We start from the raw sequence: 16005 nt of genomic DNA, 5'->3' as shown, positions 1-16005 counted from the left end.
GTTTGAGTTTCCTAATAAGTCAGTTCGTGAGTGGATGAGCCTCGAGGTAAGTTTATTTCATACGTTAAGGCAAAGAACATTATTATGAAATGATGTCTTTATCATTTAGTCAGAGTCACTGACACAACTGTGGAGGTAACAAGCATTTAGTATGTGCCAGTTGTTAAAGAGTTTCCTGATGTTTTTCCTGACGAGCTTCCAGGTATTCCACCAGATCAGGCCATCGACTTTGGGATAGATTTGGTGCTAGATACTCAGTCGATATCTATTCCCCCACACCGAATGACTCCAGTTGAGTTGAGATAATTGAAGGAGCAGTTGAAAGATTTATTGGACAAAGGGTTTATTAGACCTAGTGTGTCTCCTTGGGGTGCACCAGTGCTGTTTGTGAAAAAGAAAGATGGTTCTTTGAGGATGTGTATTGACTACAGGCAACTTAACAAAGTGACCATCAAGAATAGGTACCCACTACCTCGGATAGATGACTTGTTTGACCAGTTGCAAGGGGCAAAGTTCTTCTCGAAGATTGATTTAAGGTCAGGGTATCATCAATTGAAAAATTTGAGAGAAGGATATTCCCAAAACGACTTTTCGGACCCGCTACGGGCATTATCAATTTTTGGTGATGTCATTTGGGCTAACAAATGCACCCACAACCTTTATGGATCTAATGAATCGAGTTTTCAAATCATTTCTTGACAAATTCTTGATTGTTTTCATTGATGACATATTAGTCAATTCACGAAGTCAAGAGGAGCATGCCAATCATTTGAGAATAGTGTTGCGGACGCTTTTGAAGAATGAGTTATATGCCAAATTCTCTAATGTGAATTTTGGCTTGAATCCGTAGCATTCTTGAGTCATGTGAGTGAAGGTATTAAGGTTGATCCTCAAAAGATTGAAGCGGCTAAGAGTTGGCCTAGACCAACTACACCGACAGAGATCCACAGTTTCTTGGGATTAGCAGGCTACTATTGGCGGTTTGTTGAAGGATTTTCTACTCTTGTGTTTCCGTTAACCAAATTGACGCAGAAAGCAGCGAAATTTCAGTGGTCGGATACTTGTGAAAGAAGCTTTAATGAGTTGAAAGCTAGATTGACTACATCACCAGCGTTGACCTTGCCAACACGTTCAGATGGATTTGTGGTGTATTATGACGCCTTTAGGGTTGGGTTGGGTTGTGTCTTGATGCAGAAAGGTAAGGTTATTGCTTATGCTTGTAGACAATTGAAGATCCATGAGAAGAACTATCCAACCCATGACTTGGAACTAGCCACAGTTGTATTTGATTTGAAAATTTGGCGGCATTACTTGTACGGTGAGCACTGTGAAGTATACACCGATCATAAAAGTTTACAATATATATTCAAGCAGAGGGAATTAAACCTGAGGCAAAGGAGATGATTAGAACTATTGAAGGATTATGATTTAAGCATTTATTACCATCCGAGAAAGGCGAATATGGTAGCCGATGCGCTAAGCCGAAAGTTAGGAGGTACTTTGGCATACTTACCAATAGCTAAAGACATTGCCGCTTGTGCCATGACACGTTCCTCTTTTATTGAGCTTGTCAAAGCTAAGCAATTTGAATATCCAAATCTGGTGAATATTCAAAATAGTGTACAATCTAAAGATATCCCTGCATTTTCTCTTGACGGGGAAGGGGTGTTGAAGATGAATGGACGCTTGTACGTGCCAGATATTGATGGACTTCGTAATGAAATGGCTGAGGCACACAGTTCGAGATATTCTATACATCCAGGGTCCACAACAATGTACAAGGGCTTACGAGAGATCTATTGGTGGAATAAGATGAAGGAAAATATTTCGGACTTCGTGGCTAGATGTTTAAATTGCTGACATGTAAAAGCTGAGCATCAAAGACCTGGTGGGTTGGCTCAAAATCTTGAGATTCCACTTTGGAAGTGGGAGATGATTAATATGGACTTTGTTGTGGGTTTGCCTCACACTCGCTTGAAGCATGACTCTATTTGGGTGATTGTAGACCGACTTACAAAGTCGGCGCATTTCTTACCGGTAAAGATGACATACATGGCACCACAGTATTCTAAGTTGTACTTGAAAGAAATTGTCAGACTTCATGGTATTCTAGTTTCCATTATATCCGATAGAGGGCCTCAGTTTATTGCTCATTTTTGGCAGTCCTTTCAAGAAGGATTGGGTACAAGTGTCAATTTGAGTACCGCTTTTCATCCACAGACTGATGGACAAGCTGAAAGGACTATTCAGATGCTTGAGGATATGTTGCGGGTTTGTGTCCTTGATTTTGGTGGAAGTTGGGATGAACACTTACCTTTGATTGAATTTGCCTACAATAATAGCTATCATGCTAGTATCCAAATGGCTCCCTATGAGGCTTTGTACGGACGACGTTGTAGATCACCTATTGGATGGTTTGAGCCGACTGATGTAGGACTACTTGGTCCCGATCTTGTACATGATGCCTTAGAGAAGGTGACTTCGATTCAACAACGACTTAAGACTTATCAGAGTCGACAAAAATGCTATACAAATGTACATCGACGTAAGTTGGAGTTTAAAGAGGGTGATCAAGTATTCTTGAAGGTATCGCCAATGAATGGAGTTATGAGATTTGGGAAGAAGGGCAAGCTAAGTCCTAGATTCATTGGTCCATATCGAATCTTGAAAAGGATTGGTGAAGTAGCCTACAAGCTGGAGTTACCTGCATCAATGACTTTGGTTCATCCTGTTTTTCATGTATCGATGCTACGGGGGTATGTGCCCGACCCTGCTCACATCATCTCACCGGAGGTAGTAGAAATAAATGACGGTTTAACTTATAACGAAGAACCAGTTGAGATTCTTGATAGGAAAGTCCGTAGGTTGAGGACTAAGGACATAGCTTCAGTTAAAGTGTTATGGCGTAATCATGATGTTGAGGAGGCTACTTGAGAGGACGAGGAAGATATGAAAATCTGATATCCCCACTTATTCACGACTTCAGGTATGGCTATTTTTTTGTTTTTTGAAATTTTAAGTTTAGAGTTTATCATAATTGACTTCCATGAGATAGGTGATTGATTGGTTCATCTATTGTACATGGTTGTTAGACTTGTCTTATGGTAATAAATATTATTGTTGTGATACCGATAGTGGCTATAGTGGTGTTTTGAGGTATATGGGGTTGTGGATATATTTATGGAGGTAGTTGTGATGAGTAGAGGCGTGTGGGGACTTTCATATTGTATTCTCGTGGTTCACTGGCAGGTTGAAAATTTTGGATAAGGCCTATAAACAAAGGAAACTCTGTCAAAATTCTTGAAAATTTAGAGAGTTAGTGAAATTTAGAATCCTTAAAAGTTGAGGAGTTAGGAAAGACATGGAGATTACACTATTGGACTTTAATACGACCAAAAATTTACATTCGAGGACGAATATTTCTAAGTGTGGGAGAGTGTAATGCCCAGTGAATTTTCTTAATTAATTCGAGTTAATTTATTAAATAAGAGATATATGGTTATTCGAGTGGAACAAGGTTATTGGAATACTTAGGGATAATTTCAATAGTTAATCATTGAATTAGTTGAGGTTACAAGGTCAACAAATATATTTGGAGCATATCAAGTTTTTATGTCAGAAGGGCCGAAATTATGGGAACTCAATGGTATGTAGCTAACTTTGAAGAATTGGAATTTAATTAGAAAACAAGGATTTTAAAATCCTAGCCTCTTGCTGGCAACGGAAAAAAAGGATTTAGACAAGTAAGGATTTAGAAAAAAGTAAAAAGGTTGTTGGCTAACAAAGGGACAAAGGGATTAATTATTAAAGACAAAAGCAACATGTAAAGTTGGGGAATGGAATAAACAAAGTTGAAGACCAAAATGTTATTTCAATGATGGATGCTGCACTTGATGCTTCGCATCTCCATCGCGTACGAAATAAGTTGGAACCCAGTGTGAGGCAGTGAACTTGTCCCATAGTGCCAAAGTTGGCGTCCGCTGAGGTTGAAAGAGCTGGTACGCATACGATGAAGCATGCGATGCGTCCCATGCGGCATCCGAATTTTGAAGCCTTTTAAAGGCAATTACGGGAGGAGATTGGTCTTTTATTTTGGGGCTTTGTCTCTGAAGACATAGAGAGAGAAAATATCTCTCTACCATTAATACACCTTTAAGGTACGAATTTAATTCTTTCTCGGTAGATTTAGTTCATTAATTACATCTCTTAACTTTTCAACTACATGGAAATTATAGATTTCTGAAGAAAATCTCAAGAACACTTCAAGAACTCAAATCTTGGAAATTCTAGGGTTTAACAAAGAGGTAATCCCTTCACTCCAAACTTGGGTATTATACTCCATGGACATAATAGAGTATATTTATGAAGTTAAATTTGTATTTAAACATCTATTCATAAAATCCCTAGAAGCTAGTCTTGAAATTGAAGAGTTGATTGGTAGGGATGATGAATAGTGTTGAGTCTTGTTTGAATGATATTATTTTGAGTTTCTAGTGGAACGACTAGATCCCATAACAAGTGTAACGAATAAGTTGGAGTTAGAATTCAAGGATTTATCTTCAAATGATGAAATGAGGATTTTTGCTATACTTATGAAATTTGAGCCGCGTGGATAGGGCAGCTCTACATTTCCCATTGATGTTATTTGGTGAGACTCCACACTAGTATTCGTGGAGAACTTTATTATATTACTATCCTTTTTAACCACTAGGTTATACCTTGGTTGACTATTCCATTTTGTGTCATAGAGATTCCATAGACAATAGTAGTATTCATTTTGGGTTGTAATCCTATGGTTACTTACATGGCGTGCATGAATCAAACTCTCTTTTATCTTTATGAATCTTTGACTTCAAAGGAAAAATATTTACCTAAAGACATTATTCATGTTTTGTCGTATATTTTAAAATGATTGTAATTGGAGAGGCTTTCACATCCTCCTATTAGGCATATGGATGTGTATTAATCTATGAGATGGTTCACTCGAGTATGGTAGAGTACCGGGTACCGGTCACGTAGTTTTAGGGTGTGACAAGTGCTCTATAAGAGCACCACGACATAACACTTTATAAGACCTCATGGGAGAGGCTCAGGTACCTGAAACTATTTAGATCTCGGTAAGTTATGTCTTTAATGAGTGATGATGGAACCGATGCAAAATGATCGTCGACGATAATTTTAATATAATATAGTGCTCAATATTATTAATATTGACGAGGATCTTGAGCTCAAATCTGTCATGAAATTTAGACAGATAAATGATTGGCCAAATGAAAAATACGCAATGAAAATTGACTTCACCTGAAAAATATGAAGTGGGACGAATAGTCTCAACACTTGAAAGTATAAAGCCAGTGGAGGTATATATTGTGTTTTTGTGCGAAAAAAAATCAAGTCGATAGACATAAAGACGACTTTTGTCACAAGAAGATTTGTAAATATCCTGGCATTGGTTATATATAGACATGTTCTCCTGTGGTGGATGTAGTCATTTCAGGTTTTAATCTGGCATATGACAAAATTGATATGCGTATAATGGAAATCATTGAAGGATTTAAATTGTTCTGAAGCATATTAAGTTTTCCAAAAAAATTATTAAATAAAGCTTCAGCAAATTCTTATGTGAATTAGAACGATCATGGCGTGCATGATATTTTTTTGTGTCTAGTGCAATTGGTGCACTAATGTATCTTGCTAGAACTATGAGTATAACAATATACAAGCAAGATATAGTTTTATTCCTATATGAAGATATTGGAATACTATTAGGATTATATTGCAAAAGGAATCCTTGATATAGATTTGTTTATTCTAACAAATATTGCCAAAGTTTTGTTGGTTATGCAAATGCAGGCATTTTCTGAAGTTCGTTCTTCAAACAATCTATTTGTATGTGAGGGTACTGCCATATTATTATTTCACAAGGCAATCAATTGTTGATACTTATTCCACAATGTCAATATACTAGCAACTGATATATCAAGTCACTCAACACACAACCGATGTGTGACTTTACTTTGAAGAGAAGACTCCAATAATAGTGAAAACGATGATGTTTGCTTATCTCAATTGAAAGAAGTATATATTGAAGGAGACAAAATAAATCATATATTTCATCAAAGTTCTTTATTAGATATAATCTTCACCGAACGGTGAAATAGATGTTCAATGAATTTGTTCGCTTGATAATTTGGTGATTCTATTCAACGAAGCATGATCAACCTCAACATTTGAGAAGTTGGTATACATGATTGGAACACATCATGTAGGTGAAATAAATTGATGTTTTCATCAGGGGGAGGCAAATACACGTTGTACTCTTTTTCCCTTAGTTACGGTTTTATCCCACTGGGTTTTCCTGGCAAGGTTTTTAATGAGGCAACAAGCCATGCGTATTATATGATATGTGTACTCTTTATCCTTCACTACGATTTTTTTTCTATGGGGTTTTTTCTTAGCAAGGTTTTAACGATGCACAATAACTATGGACATCGAAGGGGGAGTGTTATAAAATCTTGAATTATGGTGGATGTCCATAACCACCAAAGGAGTAACGCTCACTACTATTCTCCATTATCTCCATAACTTTCACTACTATAATACTTATAGAGTTATGATTGTAACTCCATGATCTTCCTTAATGATTTCAAATGCTTAATGACATATTCAATGACATATTTCTTTATTTTTCATGCTTATATAAAGGTCTTGTAATAGATGGAAAGATCACACAATTGAAGAAAAAATAAGAATCTCTCCTCTCTTTCTCTCTATATCTCTTAGCTTGTTCTATATTGTTACTTTGAGCTATATTTCATCACAAAATATTATTTTTTCCTGATTAAAAGAAATTTCGTAACAAATAAAAGGTTTGGGGATAATCCTAGCAGCCAAACAGATTATAAGGCCACTTGTCTCGTCCCGCCAGTTCATATACATTTAGAACTTCAAAATTAAATTAAGAAAAACTAAAAAGTGATGAAACTAGCGGAAAACAAAATTTAAATTGCATAATCGTTCCTTATTATTCTTCAAATGAATCATCAAACCTCACAATCCTTTGGTTCTCAGTCACATTTCTACGTATCACTTCTCCAAGACAGCCTGAAAACAAAAAAACCATTTGCCATAAAGTTAATCCATGGCAGTATAATCAAATCCGGCCTCCATTTAGGCGTTTTCCTTATGAATAATCTCATCAATGGTTATGCAAAAACTGGGTTTTTATCATATGCTCGTAAAGTGTTTGATGAAATGCCTGTGAGAGATACTTCTTCTTGGAATACACTTTTATCTGGGTATTCGAAACAAGGTTCGGTTAACGAAGCATATTCGATATTTAAGGAAATGCCATATCGCGATTCTGTTTCGTGGACCACTATGATTGTTGGGTACAATTTGGTTGGTCGTTTTCAGGTTGCAATTCAGATGTTTCTTGAGATGGTTTCTTCTGATGTTTTGCCGACCCAGTACACGTTTACAAGTGTTCTTGCTTCTTGTGCTGCAATTAGAGCATTATACGAGGGACAGAAAATTCACTCCTTTGTTGTTAAATTTGGGTTGAGTAGTCATGTTTCCGTGGCAAATTCTCTGTTGAATATGTATGCCAAGTCAGGTGATGCAAATGCAGCTCGAAATGTTTTTGACAGGATAGTTGTGAAGAACACCTCAAGCTGGAACGCGTTGATCTCGTTGCATATGCAGGCTGGTCGGGTGGATTTAGCACTGGCACAATTTGAGCAAATGGATGAGCATGACATAGTTTCGTGGAATTCAATGGTTACAGGCTATAATCAGCACGGCTTTGACGTTCTAGCTCTTAATATGTTTTCTAGAATGCTTAAAGAATCTTCACTGGGACCTGATAGATATACTTTAGCTAGTGCTTTATCAGCTTGTGCTAATCTTGGGGAGTTAAATCTAGGAAAACAAATCCATGCTCATCTTATCAGAACTGAATTTGACACGTCAGGAGCTGTTGGGAATTCTTTGATTTGTATGTATTCCCGATGCGGTGGGGTAGACATTGCTCGAAAAATTTTGGAGAAAAATAGAGAGTCTAGTCTAAACGTCATTGCATTTACTGCACTACTAGATGGGTACATAAAGCTTGGTAATATAAGTCCAGCAAGGAAGATCTTTGACTCATTGAAGGACCGTGATGTGGTTGTCTGGACAGCCATGATTGTTGGTTACGTTCAAAATGGCCTCTATGATGATGCAATGGAACTCTTCAGGTCAATGGTTAAAGACGGGCCAGACCCCAATAATTATACTCTAGCAGCAATGTTGAGTGTCTGTTCAAGCGTGGCATCCTTAAATCATGGTAAGCAAATCCATTCAGCAGCCATTAAGTCAGGGGAAGCATTATCAGTTTCTGTTAGCAATGCCCTGATAACTATGTATGCCAAGGCTGGAAATATCAGCTGTGCGAGGAGAGTATTTGATTTGATACGCCTGAACAGAGACACGGTCTCTTGGACTTCCATGATCTTGGCTTTAGCTCAGCATGGACTTGGAGCTGAAGCCACACAATTGTTTGAGGATATGCTTGCACTTGAAATGAAGCCTGATCATATCACGTATGTTGGTGTTCTTACTGCTTGTACACACGTAGGATTGGTCGCTCAAGGTCGTAATTATTACAAGATGATGAAACAGATGCACAGTATTGAACCCACCTCCAGCCACTGTGCTTGCATGATTGATCTCTTTGGTCGTGCTGGGTTGCTAGAAGAAGCACAAGACTTCATAGAGAAGATGCCAATTGAACCAGATGTGATTGCATGGGGTTCACTTTTAGCATCTTGTAGGGTTCACAAAAAAGTGGAGCTAGCAAAAGTTGCAGCCGACAGATTGCTTTCAATTGATCCTGAAAATAGTGGGGCCTACTCAGCACTTGCTAATGTGTATTCTGCTTGTGGAATATGGGAGGAAGCTGCCAAGATCAGAAAATCAATGAAGGATAGACAGGTCAAGAAAGAACAAGGATTTAGCTGGATTCAATTAAAAAACATAGTCCATGTCTTTGGGGTAGATGATGGGCTTCATCCGCAGCGAGATGCTATTTACAAGACAATGGAAAAAATCTGGGAAGATATAAAAAAGATGGGATTCATTCCAGACACCAAGTCAGTGCTGCATGATCTTGATTATGAGGCGAAAGAGCAGATTCTTAGACATCACAGTGAGAAGCTTGCAATTGCATTTGGGTTAATAAATACCCCGGAGAACACTACTTTAAGGATCATGAAGAACCTTCGAGTTTGTAATGACTGTCACTCAGCAATCAAATTTATCTCCAAGCTTGTAGGGCGAGAAATTATTGTTAGGGATGCCACTCGTTTTCACCACTTTAAAGGAGGTTTCTGCTCTTGTCGTGACTACTGGTAGGGCTCAAACCAAATTTTATCTAGAATTCCACATCAGAGCTGCTGAAGAAAAGTAAAAGAAAAAATCTACAATGCTGGATGCTACAAAAATAAATAAGGAATCTGAGTTTGAGCAACTCATACATAAAGGTAAACATTACTCTGAAGTATGCCTTCACTGATGGTATTCTTGTACAGCTTTGCCATCTTGTAAGTTGCTCCATAGAATGGGCTTTTAGCTATACTGTTCAATGATTCATGAGGTCTGACCTCTAATGGTCAAAAGACCTTCTCATGGTCAAAGTAATGTATCGAAGATAGACCCTGATGGCTTGATGGTTTTTACTAAAACACACTGGTCAGGTAAAGTGGCTATCCAGTTATAGCATTTGAACAAAAGACTGTATTTTGAGCAGTATTTTGTTAATTTTCTGAAACTGTAACAGACATGTATGTCGTCCGCGCTACATATATAAAGTATTTGATAAATTCTAAAATAAATTAAAAAAACAGATATTTTTGTTTGTTCATCATTGACAGACTCAAATGGTATTGATGGAGCATTGGTTCTGTAGGATTCTACAAAGCTAATCTATTGGATGAACTTCTCTCCCTCTCCCTCATCTCTCAGTACACCGAGTCAGGAACGTATGCAAACTGAATGCATCTACAGTTTATGCTGTTTCATAATTTATATCATTTTATATAAATCACCTCATTTGGAGCCAAACCTGCAACTTTGCCTCATTTAGGAAACATTCTTTTGGCTTCCTCACAGATTTTGAAATGCTTTTAGTTGGTTATTTTTCCTTTCTCTTTTGCTATTAATAACACCAGATATGTCTGCACTATTATCACTTGTAGTGGCATCTTCTCCCTTGCAAAGCTTATAATTGGTTCTTTACTAACAAGTCTCAAGCTGGATTAGCAAGGCCCTCAAAAGATGAAATAAGACGGAAGCTATTTTCCATGAGAAGTCTATATTTACTGACTTTTTAAATACGACCAAAGTCCCATTTCTTCTAGTAAACAATTTAAACAACCATGTCAAAGTGTTGCATACAATCAAGATCATTAGCTTATGTTGTCATTGCAGATGCAGAATACATGATTCCACTTTGCTGTTGCTCTAGTTTGTGGCTACATGCAGTGGTGGAGCAGGTCACATTTCTAGATGGATTTTCCGACATTTGTCTCATAGTGAGGTAAATTCATCTCTAAATAATGTAGCATTTAATAGCTGATGGATTTTCTCATGCATCGACCGAAGTGATTCAAATTATGGAAAGTGATGTAAGAAACATTTTGTATATATTAGTCTTTGCAATCATAGTGAAATAGATGGTGAATCAATAGTGTCGACCAGGTTTGAAGAAACTCGATTCACACTTATAAGTACTTTGCCTATAGGATTATGGCGCGGTTGCATGCCTTGCCTGTTAGCAAAAGGTCAAGATATCAACATTTGTACTTTTGCTTGTTTCAATACTAGCGTTCGATCCTGATTCTCACAGAAGCCTTGAGATGTTCAAAGACCATATTGTAATATATCTTTTTCCACATTCATTGAACCATGTCAACTGTCTACATATGCTCAGTCTATGTTTATGTTTGTTTCTCTATATGATGCTCTCCTATTCTTCCCTTGTGAATATGTGTGTGCTTTCTGTCCTTGCTCCATCCTTGTCTTTTGTATCTTTCCATTGTAAATGTTACAATTTATATACTGTTGTGTTCCTTCTCTCGATGTTGCTCTTGCTTATCTAGATGGACTTTTCATAGGTTCTTGGTATGTTGGTGGTGGTGGAGGATCTCAAAAGTTGACTTTTTTCTAGTTGTTGTCTCATTGAAAATGTCATTTTCGCCTAAGTTGCTCCGACATGGCAGTTTAGGTGCCGCACCCGTGTCGACACGACACTAGTATGGGTGTGGGTATGGGATCCGTACCGGATCTAGGGAAACAATTTTGGGTACTTTGACCACGACGGACAGAAAAATTCGAGACGAGATACAATTTGATTACCGAAATCAAAACTAAAACTAGGGTAAATTTGAAGAAAATAGCATAGCTTATCTAGGAAATCAATCTTTTACTATCTACAACTTGAGAATAAAAAGGAAATCCACACTTTACAAGCTATACGTAAGTATTCCACAAAATTTCTCATAAATTAGAGAGATTTATATTATTTAAAAATATTTTTAGCCGGATCCCCGCACCCGTATCCGTACTAGGATCCGTATCCCCGAATCTTAAAATTTACATCTTGAAAGATCCGACCTCTAGATCCGCACCCGTGTCGGACACCCGCACCCGTGTCCGAGCAACTTAGATTTTCGCTATACTGCATCCAAAACTGCTGTCTTCTTCACCTTACTAGCTGATCATTGTTGGTCTTGAAACTCTCCGAAGCAAACAGTGTGGTCCCAGCAAAACTTTCAACAAGTTTAACGGACTTCTGTCAGATAAGACTGACATGGTAGATCTGCTCATTTTGGAGGGATACAAAGTGGTGCTCTTGCACCAAAAAGATTCTTGTTTTTTCTTTCTTAAAGGTTCAGATTTCTTGTAGTTTAGAGGAAAATTGTAGACAATAACCGTGATGTAAATAGGCTATTGGAAACATGGCATGAAACTGGGTGAGGAATGACTCCTTTATTGGTAAGAAATTGAGATGTTTCCTTATTCGTTCCATTTATCAAGCAAAACCCCTTTTTGTTATCTCGTTGTCGGTCTTCGCATTCATTTATCGTGCTATATTGCTCTTTAGTTTTTGTGTTCAGTTACTCTATTGTTTTTGACATATATAATGGTCTTTGTGGTTCAGATCTTTGACTGAGACAGAGTTTGACTATTTCACCGTTAAAGTGTACCATTGTGGGGCCTTAGTTCAAAGACCCTAGAGGAATTATATTCTCTGACTTTGTAGATGGTGAAGGTCTTAAATGCTGCAGTTTGGAAAAAAAAATGGTCAGAACAACTTGGCCGAGAAATGGGAGTTGATTATTCTTTGGCAAAATCATATTGAAGACTTGTACATTTCCAATCTTATTAAAGACTTGTTTGAGGCAATAGGCTAATACTTTGCAACATTGAGGCTGGGTTGCGGAGATGCAGAATTACAGATTGTTTTTGAGCCCTCGAACATTTTCAATGGTGTTGGCAGTTTAATCTCTTTGGATTTTCAACATGACAAATCTCAATCTGAGAATTTGATCGGGAATGAGGAAATGATATTTGATTGTAAAGAGATCCAGGGATTCACACTATGGCGGGTCAGAAGATCAAGTATAGGCAACAAAGATATCAATCCTGAAGGCAGACTTCAAACATCATGGTGGGTGATTGATGGTTGGAGGTCCGACTGAAGGTAGGTAACTCATCAGCTGCATTTTTTTTTTTTTTTTTTTTTTTTGTGGGGAGAAATAAAGTAGAATTTAAATAGGTATAAGTATCAGCTGCAGTGTCTTTCTAGGCAATTTTATTTTATGTGATTTTAGGTCCATCTCGTCCATTAAAACACCTCCGGTCACCATATGTCACACCTACAATCCAATGCATCTAGAGGTTGTTGAATGACCCCTCTAAATCATCAAAAACAGTCTTCTCTTATTTTATACTCCATGGGTGCTACTTACATGTTTTGACGAATGTGATCATTTTTAATGTTGTGTAACTTGTATGACTGCATATCCATCCTAAAATCAGCATTTATGCTCTACCCATCTTGTGTATATGTTGGACCCGCAACATTCACTCCCGTATAATATTGCCGTTACTATTGTTCTATGGAACTAGCCTTTCACTGGTAGGTAAATCCTCCTATTAAATAATACTCCTGCCGCATTTTCCATTTCAACCATCCTATTTTGATTTTATGGGTACTATCTTCATCAATCATACCGTTCTCTTAGAACATCGAGCCTAGATCTCTGAATTGTTTACATTTAGGCACCACAATCCCCTCTAGTCTCATCTCAGCATCACTTTTTATTTTTTGGCTAAAATGTACATTCAGTTGGACTTCTACTTATTCTAAAACCTTTTCTCTCTAAAGCGCTTCTCCATAGTTCAAGCTTTTAGTTGATACCCTTGCAATTTTTGCCGGTTAACAAATTTGTCTGAAAAAGATTGTTAGTTAGCTCATCCATAAGTAGGGTAAAGAAGTACGGGCTCAATATCGATATGTAGTATGAAACAGTTATGAGAAATTCCTTTCTATATCGTACTACTGTCAATGGTTCTTTTCAGCCAATTATTTTAATTTTGTCCTCGTAGAATTAACTTATTTGCATTTTTAATTTTCCTTTCTCGATAGCTAAATATAATTGATTAAGAAAGACTTTTAGCTTATGTGTATTGATGTGTATATTTTTCTACACTATCATATTAAACTAATTTACAACAACCTATTCAGAGTGAGTGTAATATATTAACATGAAATATGGAGTAAATAATTTATTATAATAAGTTAAAATATTGAGATACAGTAAAACTTCAAATCAAGAGCATTTAACTTTGGTTAAACTTCAGGAATTGAAATCACTTTTGAGTTAATTGAACGTTAAAATTATTTAACAGGTACCAAAAATTGGAATAATGCAATAACTCAAGTATTAAAATTTTATTTTTTCTAACTTTAAGTTTAAGTGATCTATCATAAAAAGCATCAAATATTGTGGTGGAGTTGTAACTATTCTTCTATCCTTAATCAGAGGTCTCGAGTTCGAGCCATGGGTGTGTGTAGTTGCCTTTGGTAGGGAGTAGCGGTGAAGCCACACTTTGGTTAGGGCGATTAATTGACCACCCTTTGTTGAAAAATTTATATGCAAAAATTAAACTGCGTATATAGGTAAAATATCAAGTTTTAGAGGTATATAACATATATTGAACACCCTTTGCCAGGAATTGTTTATACTTCTTTCAAGTTTGAACACTCATGGAGCCCTTTATCCCACCAAAATAGGACTTTCTAGTGCGAATCCCGATTTGCCTGATCCTAAAGCGAGTACCAAACACTGGGTGGGAAACCAAAAAAAATTTATCATACAAAATTGATTACAATATCAGCGCATAAAAATTAAACCCAAAGGAGTAAAACAATCTCTTAAAATTGTAAAGTAGTATTCTCTCTATATTAAAGTTTAAGGGGTAAGTTTGAAACTTCTCAAATTTCTCCTCATATAATTGAATTATTTTCCTTTTCTGTTTTGCTTTCCTGATCGCTAAATCTACTTGATTAAGAAAGTCGTTTAACATTTGTGTATTTACGTATATATTTGCCTAGACTACCATATTGACCTGACTTATAAGAACCAGTTTAAAGTAAGTGTAATATGCTAACATGAAATATAGTCTGAATAATTTTCTATAACAGGTTAAGTTACACAGATACGGTAAATTTCCAAAATAAGAGGAATGCTTGCAAGTATAGAGTCAGCTAATACAATATGTTACCAAAGAACCGACTTGCTTTATAACTGCTACATCTATAAATTCAGTTGTTTTATGAGAGAACCAACAAGCTCTGCAGCTTTGGGAATGAGAACCAGAAAAGTGACAAAGTGGTCAAAGAAGATGGGTGGTGTGAAGAAATGGTGGGGAAAATGGGTAGAAAACTTGAAGAGGAAGAAGACAATTAGAATAAGAAGAAGAGCAGTGACGAAACAGTTGGGAAAGAAGGTGGTGAACAGGAGGGTGAAAGGAAGAAGAATGAGAAGAAAACTGACAAAAAGAGTAAGAAGGGTAGTGGTTATGTTACCATGGAGAAGAAGAATTGAGCAAAGGAGAAGAGAATTGCAGGCCATAATTAGAAGGTAAATACAAAGTATGTGGCCCTGGGATTGGGGAAGACCTCGGTTGGTACCTTGTCAATACGTATATTTTAGTTAAGTCATTTAATCGATATTCCTTGGAACTTTGTGATTGGTAATTGACATGTCTGTTCTTCCTTTTTTATATGCAGGGGCAGAGCTGAATGTTCAACAACATGGAGAGAACTAGTATATGAAGACAATAATGCTGATATTCAGAGATAGCTTCCTTCTGCATTCTTCCTCACCAAAGCAAGTGTCTTTATTAGTATTTGATAGTGTATCAGTACTAAGCAATTCTTGAATTTATCATATAGCGCGCAAATGGTGGTGTATTGTTTTTTCTTTATCTTTAGTTTAACTGTTCTATTGACCATTTGCGATAAAGTTTGCATAGACTAATTAGTTTTATAACGTACATTCATATTGCCAGAATCCACTGTAATTTGAGATAGACCCTCAGTTTTATAACGATCAACTATGGGAGAATTTCGAAGACTTCCCTTCATTAGGTTCTGGCTTAGTTGACATATGGACCAAGATCTTATTTTCTTTTTTCATTGGATAATTCAGAGGAAAATTAAGGACTGTAGTTCTTTTCAGAACTGGATTGCTAGAGTATTAGATATTCCATTCTGAATCTGCAGATATGTAATTAAATTGAGCTTTGCTCAAAGGTACATTGTCCTGTTTTTTCCTCAAGAAAAGAAGAACCTATTGCTATTCTAGGTGGAGATCTTTTTTTTATGCCTAGATATGTACATCTTAATTTTGGATGCATAAGCAAATTAAGGGAGACTGCTTGCACCTTTCTTCCTTT

General features: G+C 36.8%; 2 protein-coding genes across 6 annotated transcripts; both read left to right on the top strand.

Annotated features, from left to right (window-relative positions):
- The first annotated feature begins 1461 nt into the window (after window positions 1-1461).
- LOC142168288 (uncharacterized) lies at window positions 1462-1860 on the top strand. The gene has a single exon (XM_075228950.1). It carries the CDS (start codon window positions 1462-1464, stop codon window positions 1858-1860), a length of 399 nt encoding a protein of 132 aa, XP_075085051.1.
- Window positions 1861-6816: 4956 nt separating this feature from the next.
- Window positions 6817-15620, top strand: LOC107767474 (pentatricopeptide repeat-containing protein At2g22070-like). 5 transcript variants are annotated; one of them, XM_075228280.1, is made up of 5 exons: window positions 6817-9521; window positions 10468-10576; window positions 12200-12742; window positions 14874-15188; window positions 15338-15620. In XM_075228280.1, exon 1 carries the CDS (start codon window positions 7036-7038, stop codon window positions 9391-9393), a length of 2358 nt encoding a protein of 785 aa, XP_075084381.1. In that variant the 5' UTR covers window positions 6817-7035; the 3' UTR covers window positions 9394-9521; window positions 10468-10576; window positions 12200-12742; window positions 14874-15188; window positions 15338-15620. The 5 variants fall into 5 exon arrangements, with proteins under 5 accessions (XP_075084381.1, XP_075084378.1, XP_075084379.1 ...); XM_075228277.1 differs by having other exon boundaries at window positions 14750-15188; XM_075228278.1 differs by having other exon boundaries at window positions 14750-15199.
- The last annotated feature ends 385 nt before the right edge of the window (window positions 15621-16005 follow it).

The sequence above is a fragment of the Nicotiana tabacum genome, chromosome 13 (assembly GCF_000715075.1).
Source record: "Nicotiana tabacum cultivar K326 chromosome 13, ASM71507v2, whole genome shotgun sequence".
In the NCBI taxonomy this organism is placed as follows: Eukaryota; Viridiplantae; Streptophyta; class Magnoliopsida; order Solanales; family Solanaceae; genus Nicotiana; species Nicotiana tabacum.
The sequence above is the reverse complement of the archived record's forward strand: the minus strand, read 5'-3'. Positions and strand labels throughout refer to the sequence as shown.